This window comes from Photinus pyralis, unplaced genomic scaffold (genome assembly GCF_008802855.1).
Source record: "Photinus pyralis isolate 1611_PpyrPB1 unplaced genomic scaffold, Ppyr1.3 Ppyr1.4_LG7, whole genome shotgun sequence".
Classification (NCBI taxonomy): domain Eukaryota; kingdom Metazoa; phylum Arthropoda; class Insecta; order Coleoptera; family Lampyridae; genus Photinus; species Photinus pyralis.
This window is the reverse complement of record NW_022170738.1, coordinates 15164803-15175402: the sequence shown is the minus strand read 5'-3', so window position 1 is coordinate 15175402 and position 10600 is coordinate 15164803. Positions and strand designations below refer to the sequence as shown.

Genomic DNA, 10600 nt, shown 5'->3' with positions numbered 1-10600 from the left:
CAATGATATTAACGAATCCATTCCTTGATTTGTTTAAAATTCGATTATTATAAAATCATGGCCAACTACTAAAAAGAAAATGCGAAAAAAATCGCATCAATTCCTAGATCAATTCAATGAAATGGGAATAAATCAGAAACTGTTAAAGATAGCTATAGGAATATGTAATATCAAAATATGTCAATTTCGGTTCTCTATCTCATGCAATAATAAGAACAGGGTCATTCCATTTAAAAAACTGAGTTTATAGACTTTAGTTTCTTAAATTTTGATCTCCATAGGTGCGGTTGTACGCAACTTAACTTTTTTTTAAGTACACTAAAAGAAAGCCCTATTCATTCTCTATGCACTGATAAAAATGGGTTGCCATGACTATAACCTTTTTCAAGTAATCCATTATCAAGGTACCATCTGCATCCGCCATTTTTTTTCTTAAAGTCAAAATAACTTAAAAACCATAAATGGCAGATATCGACATATGGGTATCAAAAGAACTGAAATTTCACGTAGAATCCAAAAATGCAATAAAAAATAGGGGGTTGCCATTTAAAATAACGAAGTTACTATCTACTTCCGGTGTTTCCGGAAGTGCGGCCATTTTGAAAATATTTTACATCGATTCGGCCTTCAGAGTAACTCCTAAGTTCAAATTTTCAAAAACCTACCTATTTTACATTCCCAGAAACGTTTAACTAAAGCTCCCAGAAAAACACCATGTATATTACTATACAATGATTTTACTTTTAAAAAGTGTCAAAGGTTGGGATTGTTTTATATCCAGTTTTAGTGTATAAAATTTTGTTTTTTAAAGTTGTACTCTCTGCTTCTGACCATGAGTAGTGGAAGAATACAAAGCGCGTTTTACATGCTGAAAGTAGCTTAACCGAGGGCATGCGCACTAGATGCTTTATTGAAAGTCCTTACTACCAACGTACAAAGTGTAGAGGGGGTATTGACATCTGTTTAGTTCCATCAAATGTTTCCATCACGCTAAGGCAACATATGAAATGATGGGTGTATTGGGTCATTTTTGGAATTAATCCCCACTTTTTTGCATTCGTCTACAAGTCAGTAGATGATAAAATAATTTAGATGTACAAAATAAGACAAATTGTATTCTTACTTATAATGGGATTACAAAGACTATAACTAATTAATACAATATAATTAATCACTATCAGAAACTTCACTAGACGCAGGCGTGCTTTCAACTTCCTCCTCCTCATCCTCATCATCAGACTTCTTCTTCGACTTTGATTTTTTCTTTTTACCATCATCACTATCTTCTGATTTTTGTTTTGCTTTCGATGTCTTTTTTTTAGCATCCTCTTCACTATCTTCCTCCTCTTCGTCGTCATCATCCGATTTGGGTTTTGCCTTTGACTTCTTCTTTTTGGCATCCTCTTCGCTATCTGACGCTTTACGCTTTTTACCACTCTTCTTTTCATCTTCACTCGAACTGCTGTCATCGTCGCTAATATACTCCTTGCTCTTAAACGATCCGCTAATTTTCGGTGATGTGGTAGTCGTTTTCTTCGAGTCCTTTTCAGATTTTTTAGATTCTTTATCCTTAGATGAGCTACTGCCGCCACCCTCGGCTTTCCAAGCCTTCAACGCCACCTCATACTCTTCTTTTGCTTTGGCTGCCTTTTTCTCCCATTCTGACTTATCCTTCAGTTGCTTCCACATTTCTCCACCCTTTTTGGCGATTTCAGTCACCTTAATTCCCGGATTTTCGCTTTTAATTTTTTCGCGATGCTCGTTCAGCCAAAGGAAGTAAGCGGAGGATGGTCGCTTCGGTCCATCCCTTTCCTTCTTTTTTTTGGTAGTCTTTCTGGGTTTCTCGGATACTGTTTTGGCCTTCTTCTCCTTTTTCTCTTTCTTGGGTTTCTTTTCTTTCTTCTCCTTGTCGCTACCTAAAATGACAGTAAGTAATTAAATTAACATTGTGGTGGCTGTACCTGATTCTTCATCGGAAGTAGTCGAAGGATTACTGTCGAATTCTTCTGCTACGTCACTCTCCGCTTGTCTTCCAGGACTGAAATCTTCATCCGTACTACTTCCATCAGAAGATTCGTCGGCTCCGCGCTCCTGGGCTTCGGCCTTGACCCGTTCAAGGTAGGCATCAGGTGCGGCCTCCGTGTCAGAATCTCCAAAGTCATCCTTATAGTTCGTTTTATCCTTGAATACAAACTATTAACTCGTTCATTATAAAGTGGATTTGACTTACCTTTTGACCCCTATTTTTAACATGTAATTTCTTTGCGGTAATGAAGTCAAAGAGTTTTCCATACTCTTCCTTTTCGATACTGCTGAAGGTGTGTACTGTTCCAGATTTGAGCTCAATTTCGAAATCAAAAGAACGAGTGCTACCACCACCACGTGCAAAATTGACTGATGCAATTTCCTCAAATCGAATGTGTAATGGAGGTTTATGAACATATATAAAGCCTCGCTCCAGAGGGTAAAGGTAACCGGCTGCTGCCTTAAATGAACAACCCACTGCAGGGGTGCCTGAATGACTACAATCAACAGTAACTGACTGGTTTTAGTTAGTGCTAGTTACTTACCCTATGAAGTTGCCAGGACCTGTGAGTTTCCGGTTTAAAATGTTTTTCATAACTTTTCCTAAAACCTCATAAGTAGGTCCTTCTAATTCTTTTTCCAGCTTATTTTCATATTTCTCTTTCAACTCCTCTCTGCGAGAGTAAAATTAAACAAGGATAACATGAATCTAACACTTACTCTGTAAACGGTAATTCGATAGAAGTGCGCTCATCTGCACCAAAAAGAAGCACTAAAAAGTGGTAGCGTGTTTGACCTTGTTTAATTGGGGGATCTAAACTAATAACGAAGAACATTTGTCGAATATCCTTATGGGGTAGGAGAAACAGACGTAATACGGTCGACATTGGAATTTTGTAATCGAATGTTTTACCGTGCAGTTGGAAAAACGTTTGAAATATTTTAATATCGTAACGACCACTGAAACGAAATCATTAAAAAACGTAGTTTACAAAAAGGTCGACCAACCGAGGCGTGAGACAGTGAATTTCTCTAAATATTGCAATTGCATCACCGGAAACACTGATAACGCTCGCTTTCTTCATCACCTGCTTTTGGAACGCATCCACTGGGTCGACATCACCGGCTAGTTCACTGGCGGGTATATAAAATCTCATTTCCATTAAACTTACTGGTGCATCGTCATTCTAAAAATTAGTCTCGACTTTATCATACCAACATATCCATATAATACAACTTAGATTTCCCCATATTCCTAGTATCTTTCACCATGTGAAAGTGAAATAAAGGAAATAATTAAAAGTAAAGATGACAATGAAAAAAAAAATTTCAAATAATTCTGAAGTGGAAGACATGAACTAAAGAACTATGAACTTTAAAAAGGGGAGGACACTTTTCTACGCCCTCTCAACCTACCTGGTGAAATTCTAGCGTGACTTCATTTTTGCCCGTCACACACTGCGACACGTGATTTAACGGTATCTCAAACACAGTCTTCTCCCCGATGTCAAAACCGAGAACAGACCCATTAAACTTGGCAGTACCCCAATTCCACCCCTTCAAACTCAACTCCTTTTCCAATGTCTCCTTCTTATACGACGCCGTGAAAAACTTCGCGATCTTCTCCTTTTCGCCCTCCTTAAATCCGACGAAGCGATGCAACGCGCCGTTCTTGAGAAAAATCCGAAGCCCCCAGTTCCCGACGAAATTTTGAAAATTTACAATGTCAATTTCGGACCCGGGAAACTGCTCCACCTTGCCCGTCTTGCTGTTTTTAAATATAATTGCCTGATCGGTCATTTTAATTTTGCCAGGAATCTAAAATGTGTTAGGCTTGTAAGGGTGGTTAAAGACAAGTGGAAGGGCTTACCATGCAACCCTTTATTTCCGCCGTGATGTCCGAGTATTCTAAAAAGTCCACCATGGTTGATAATGTTGATATTCGCCGCAATTAAACTATTTAAAAGGTAATATTCCACAACAATGGTCAGCAACAAATGCCATTGGAAAGTAAGGTTAAGTTGTTACCAAACTGAGTTTTGTAGGTTGTGCGTTCTCTCTCAGACATACAAAAACAAGCGAGATGCAAATAGCCTACGTGCGGCGACTTCACGAGCCCAGGTTTGCCAAAACAAATTCATAAGGTAAAAACCCTAAATTTGAGCGGTAAACAGATTCGTAACTAACCTAACTATTTTTGTAATCAATTTTTTAACTAAATTCCGCCACAAAGTGTTCTTTAGAGTTATAAATTACATAAAACGATCTTCAAAGTGTTGAATACCATGTGTAAGTGTTTAAGAAATAGAAGCTATAAATATTTACGCTAAAATCAAAGATCCTGTAGTATTGCTAACATTTGAAAATCTCATATTCCTCCTTGAATACCCAAGAAGTGATCAATAACAATATTGTCAAGTAATGGTCAAGCGTTTTTCCTGCATTATGTTGAATTTACGACCACTAAAGACTACTGTTTCTAATTTACAGCTCGGGATTTACCAGATGAAGATGTGATATTAGATATTTCCAACTGCCAAGATTTTGCCGGCAGTTGGATGTGTCTTCAGACGCTCGGCGAGGGAGCTTATGGGGAGTAAGTATAACTAAAAACCGGAGCAATTTTTGTCTAATGATAATCATTAAGGGTGAAGTTATTAATGCATCGCCACTCGAAGGAGACCCTGGCCGCAAAAATAATCGACCTGAAAAAACATAAGGATGCCGCTCAAAATGTCCGTCGAGAGGTACGCATCCACAGTATTTTAGATCACGAGAATATCATCAAAATGTATGGCAGTCGATGTGTAGGCGATGCACGTTACGAAATTATTTACTTGGAATTTGCTGCCGGTGGGGAACTGTTCAACCGAATTGGTAAGAGGTTTTGTTGATGAGGGGGAAACCGCACTCTAAAAATTGCATAGGTATACACTCATTCCACATTGAATTTTGTAGTAATTTTTCTCTAATACATCAGTGTTGTGCATGATTTGGTCATAGATTGTATTTCCTCTATGGTTAAGTACAGGGACCCATAATTTATAAACTCCCTGGTTATCAGTTTTAATTTTAAACCTTTCGCTCAATTAATATAACAACAAATGCCCAAGGGACTGGATTTGGGTTGAAAAAAGACCAACTCCTCCTAGAGAAGTAGTGTCGTGTACAGGAGATCCCAGTTTTTATCTATATGTTTGACTACATTACTCACAAACATGTTTTGATGCCATATTTCGGCAGATTATTAGTGTTACTGATATGTATTAAATAATTAATATATGTAACTATGAGTATTTAATTAACAATAATTAGGACCGATCAGTACCACAACAAATTCTTATACCATTTTCGTTGTCCACCCAGAATTGCAGTGGATTTTTTTTCCTTCTAATACTCAAAAACTTATTTCAGATTCGTGATTTTCATGTTCCCCCCAGATACCAAATTTCATCAAAATCAGAATTTTTTTTCGCACCCCCTGTTAGGGGTGCACCCTTTCATTGTTGGGTCGGCTATTATCTATATAGATAAAAATGAATGTCTGTCTGCCTGTCTTGTATGCCTATCTAAATCGTTCATTTGATTGCGATGAAACATTGGGGAATGGTTGGACGTATGCCCGCGAAAGTTTTTTAGTTATCTAGTAAAACACTTTTTTTGGAAAAAATCCCAAACTCCATTGCTCGATGTCCAAGACATGATTCATGTGTGTTTTTAATGACCAACATATTTTTGGCAAAAAATTTCAAAATATTTATGAAACGATTTTTTTGGGAACCGACTTCAGGTTTCTCTATATGAAAGCTTGTGTGTTCTAGATCAAAAATTAACAATTAACTTTAGCATCCATCACTTTATTTCCCAAATCCGCCTAAATCCTTATTTATGTATCAATTTTCTTGGGAAAAAGATAAAACTTGATTGCTCGATACCCAAGAATAAATGATACAGGTGTATTTTTGGCGCCGTATTGACTTCAAATGTAGTCTCTAACGTCTTAATCTCGTTCACTGCAGGGGCCTTTGATTACAAAAAGAATGAATCCATTTGCGAGCGAGCGAGGTTTAAAATGTGCATAACAGTTTTTGCTCTAATCTGCACCAAAATTCTATTGCGGTTTCCTTGAGGCGGTTTCCACCTCGACCTTTGATCAATCTGAACATTTTCTATGTTTAGAGCCTGATGTGGGGATGCCGATTGACGAGGCTCAAAAATACTTTCAGCAGTTATTAAACGGTTTGAGCTACTTGCATCAGAGAGGAATCACGCATCGTGATATCAAACCGGAGAACTTACTACTTGATATCAATGGTAACCTGAAAATAAGCGACTTTGGTATGGCTACGGTTTTCCGTTTGAGAGGAAAAGAACGGTTGCTGGATAAAAAGTTGCGTAGTAGTCAATGCGATTGTAACGTATTAAAGATCTGTCTTGTAGATGCGGAACATTGCCATACATTGCCCCTGAAGTTTTACTTAATCCGTACAGTGCAGTAGAAGCGGACATCTGGTCTTGTGGAATTGTATTGGTTGCAATGGTAGCCGGAGAACTCCCGTGGGATCAGCCAACTATGGACTGCATCGAGTACGGACATTGGATTAACGACCAGTATTTACTCATAACACCATGGAGTAAAATTGAAAATACACTCCTCAGTTTGGTTAGAAAAATACTGTCACTCAATCCTAAGAAACGACTTTCGACAGAACTCATTTTACGGCATCCTTGGCTGACAAAGAAATTTGTGGCGAAAGGTTTGTTCTTCGTTCCTATTGAATTACAGGGTTCCATTGAAGAGCTCACTTTCGATGTTCTTACTTTGGCAATTTAGCGGTGTGGTGTATTTCGATATCATAAAGCTAGATTACCAAAGCACGAATTTTGGAAATTACTCAACACATGCTGGATGTGGATTTGATTGTGGGTAACTAAGTTTGTGATCTTTCCGCACTATTTTGTTATTCTGGGAACATTGAAAAACACACAAGTAGAAATCTGAAAGAACAGGTTTTGAACTACGGTTGAACTGTGTAACTTGTTACACAAGTTCGAGAAGCTAACTTGGATTTTATTGTTCTTTTACGTTGAAGAACTTTGGCAGTATGTTATATGTAACATGGGACTTTCGATAAGTTTAAAAAAGATGGCGGCACTTCTGCTTAGACCGGAAGTCGGCGGTATAATTTTAAATGGCATGCTCCGACCGGCGTACCTATTCGATTAATAAATTAAAACTTTAAGTTAAAGTCTGTTTACTAACAGAAATCATTAAGCTCCTCCACAAAAATTACCACCACATTTAAATATAACTTTTCATTTGGTCGTATTTTCAAAACCCGGAACAAAGCATTTACCATACCTACCTCAATTATTGCAGAGCGATAGATATACAACAATCAAAGCCGCTTTATTAGAATAAAACTTCCATAGTACCTACAACATGGTAATTTCCATAACAACTCTCCCCATCTTGTCAAAAATTCCATTTAGTACGAAACGTTAAATAACATTATCCTCGACTTCTGCTTGTGTGTTTTTTTCTATGCTGAAACCCCTTGAAATCTCCGAATCTTTCACCCATCTCTTAGTTCATTTTATGTTTTCCTACACAAACTTGTACTGGAAACATTAGCAAGATTCAAAATTATTTATTTTTGAAGCTATCTATAATGCAGTCTACTTCCATTTAAGATCCACAACTTCAATCCGCAAACGGAGACTACCCCTGTATGGCATTATCCCAACCAATGCCTTGCAATACGTCACGCGTAAACCCCGCGAATATTGCAGAATTGCTTAAAGTGAACGAGCACCACTACTTCTCGCAGCCCACTCAAAACGACGATCTGCTCATTAGCTCCCAAATACAGCTCACCCAAACTCACAAAAAGGTTTGCTATTACGGTTTTTGAATTGCAATTAAAACACAAGTTTGTTTAGAACGATTTTCCACATTTAATTAAGCGCATGACGAGGTTCTTTGTCAAAACCAACTGCGAGGAAACCGTGCAGAGGATAGGGGTGCTGTTGGATGCTCTCCTCTACAAGTGGACCATGGATGAAGGAGGGGTATACGTTACAATAGTACATTGGAAATGGTTGCACTTAATACTTTTAGGTCACGATTTCCACAACCGACCGTAGAAAAGCGCAGTTAGTATTCAAAGCCAACGTTATTGATATGAATGGGAAGATTTTGTTAGATTTTCGGTTATCAAGAGGCTGCGGATTGGAATTTAAAAGAAGGTTTTTGCAGATAAAACGTGATCTGGTGGAAATTATTTTAAAACCTGCAGCCGATGTTAAAGGAAAGTAATTGTAAAAGTTCCTTTTTACCAAAAGCAGTTTTATTAAGTAAATTTCAGGTTTTTTACTGTGGTTGTGTGTTACCGTTGTTGTTAATAAATTTTGATTGAGTATTTATGGTTCAGTGTTACAAAGATGTGTTCTACATTTAATAAATATATATGTTTGAAATGACCTTAGACTTATTTTTCTACTACCCCATCAGTCCTCTTCGTTCTCGTTAAGGTTGCTCAAATATCGATCGCTTGCAATCACTTAATTTTCTCCAGAAGATTTATAATAAAACTGAATATGCTCAAACTATCTTTCCGCCGTCGAAAACATTTGTATTTGCAATTATTTTTTTGAATGACAAAGTAGCGACTAGCAATTGAACAAAAATGTCAAAAAAACATTTTTTGATAATTACCCCATCGATTTTTGAAAGCAAAACATTTATAAAATCCCTCCACCATCTACTATAACATTAGCCCTAAACATTCCTATTCCTGGTTATAAATATGATAACGTTTACGTTACCATTTTAAAGATATGGACAAATCTAACTATTTAGCCCTCCTAATTTACACAACAATTATCATGCTGCTTAAGAAAAATTTCAAAATAAATGTTCACTGAAGCAAAGATTTTTTTATTATTATATTTTTTGATACACAAAAAAAATAATTTTTGAGTTTTTGAAGGAGGAATTACGACGCTGGGTTTTACAAAAAAAAATGTAATGAAACTTTCATTTTTCACGGCACTAGAAATTAATTATGTCCGTTTGTAAGTGCTTATCTGAAAAATTGAAAAAAATTCAAAGCACCGTAATAAGTTTAAAATTTAAATACACTATTTTCGTTTACTGCCATTGCCAAATCTTATTAAATAAAAAATCCAGTGTTCCAAGTGGTCTCAGTGCTGAGAGCTATTAGCTATAGGTACTTACTCCTAAATAGGCACTTTTGCGCTCTTGATGTCTGTCTGTCTGTCACAGAGTCACAAAGGGTCCGGAACTACACCACTTGGTGCTGATGTCATTCGATCAGAAATTAAAAATTATTTCATGTTTGTATTCTCGTTAAGGCACGACATTTCCATAAGAGCTATTAAAATCGAAAAAAACAAATTTGAAAGTGCACTCTTCGCCTCCTTTTCGGGATTGTGTTGTTGAAGGTCCCCTGATGATTGTGTCGACCATATAAATCTTAGATGACGCGTAGACAAGGGAGTAAGTCAATAACCAAACAACTACCTAATAAAAAAATGTTAATTAACATTTTAAATTTAATATAACAAATATGATTATTTTTTACCGAAACTACCAAAAAAAAAGAGCTAGCTGTGTGCTTTGTCATATACGAAATATGCGTAAAAACAGTTTTGGTAGAAAACACTTTTTCTTATTAATTTTGGTGCGTAGAATCCAAAACAATTCGTACTTTTTCGATCAGACTTCTCAATCAAAAGTTATAGACTAGAAACCAATTTCGAAAGAAAACTCAAAGGGCTGTAACTTTTGAAATAGTAGCCCATAATCTTGGAACTGTTTGAAATTATGGATTCTACAGGCCACATTCTATAAGAAAATTTTTTTTCCGGGTCGATATGAGACAATTTTTTTGCGGGCCTCAAAAGAAGACAGTGTATAACCTTCCTTTTTTACCAAAAATCGACTACACCAAAATTTCTCGGGAAAACACTTTTTCTTATTAATTTTGGTGCGTAGAATCCAAAACAATTCGTACGTTTTCGATTAGACCTCTCAATAAAAAGTTATGGACAAAAAACAAACTTCGAAAAAAAATTCAAAGAGCTGTAACTTTTGATCTAGTAGCCCAATCTTCAAACTGTTTGAAATTATGGACTCTCGATCGATCTCGATCTCAGACAATTTTTTTTCCGGCCTAAAAAAAGGCAGGTACCTTTTATATAAGAATATAATAATAATAATACGCTTTTACTCCCCTTAAATTTGTATATAACAATAGAAATATAAAAAAAGCTAACCCCATACAAAGTATAACTTGATTTTTTTAGTAGTATTAAGCCTTTTATCTAGTATACTATTTTAAATTTTTAATGTATTTGAGTGACAAGTATTTGAATACTTTTTACTGTATTCGAATACTATAAAAAGTATAGTATTAGAATACTTTTGAAAGTATTCGAATACATTCTAAAGTATTTGAATACTTATTTTTTTTAAGTATTTGAATACTTTTCAATGTATCTGTATCTAGTATTCGCTTGTGCTGGACGTAAAAGTATTTAGTATTCAAAT

At 36.2% G+C, this 10600-nt stretch overlaps 2 protein-coding genes across 2 annotated transcripts; one reads left to right on the top strand and one right to left on the bottom strand.

Annotated features, from left to right (window-relative positions):
- Positions 1-1095: 1095 nt before the first annotated feature.
- On the bottom strand, positions 1096-4059 carry LOC116176755 (FACT complex subunit Ssrp1). Its single transcript, XM_031495516.1, has 8 exons — positions 3896-4059; positions 3442-3843; positions 3034-3212; positions 2746-2985; positions 2571-2699; positions 2231-2522; positions 1962-2181; positions 1096-1916 (listed from the first exon to the last, which is right to left on the bottom strand). Exons 1-8 carry the CDS (start codon positions 3947-3949, stop codon positions 1168-1170), a joined length of 2265 nt encoding a protein of 754 aa, XP_031351376.1. The 5' UTR covers positions 3950-4059; the 3' UTR covers positions 1096-1167.
- Positions 4060-4177: 118 nt separating this feature from the next.
- Positions 4178-8509, top strand: LOC116177430 (serine/threonine-protein kinase grp). Its single transcript, XM_031496404.1, has 8 exons — positions 4178-4314; positions 4516-4621; positions 4673-4902; positions 6205-6415; positions 6466-6782; positions 7720-7919; positions 7969-8097; positions 8147-8509. Exons 1-8 carry the CDS (start codon positions 4311-4313, stop codon positions 8342-8344), a joined length of 1395 nt encoding a protein of 464 aa, XP_031352264.1. The 5' UTR covers positions 4178-4310; the 3' UTR covers positions 8345-8509.
- Positions 8510-10600: the final 2091 nt, after the last annotated feature.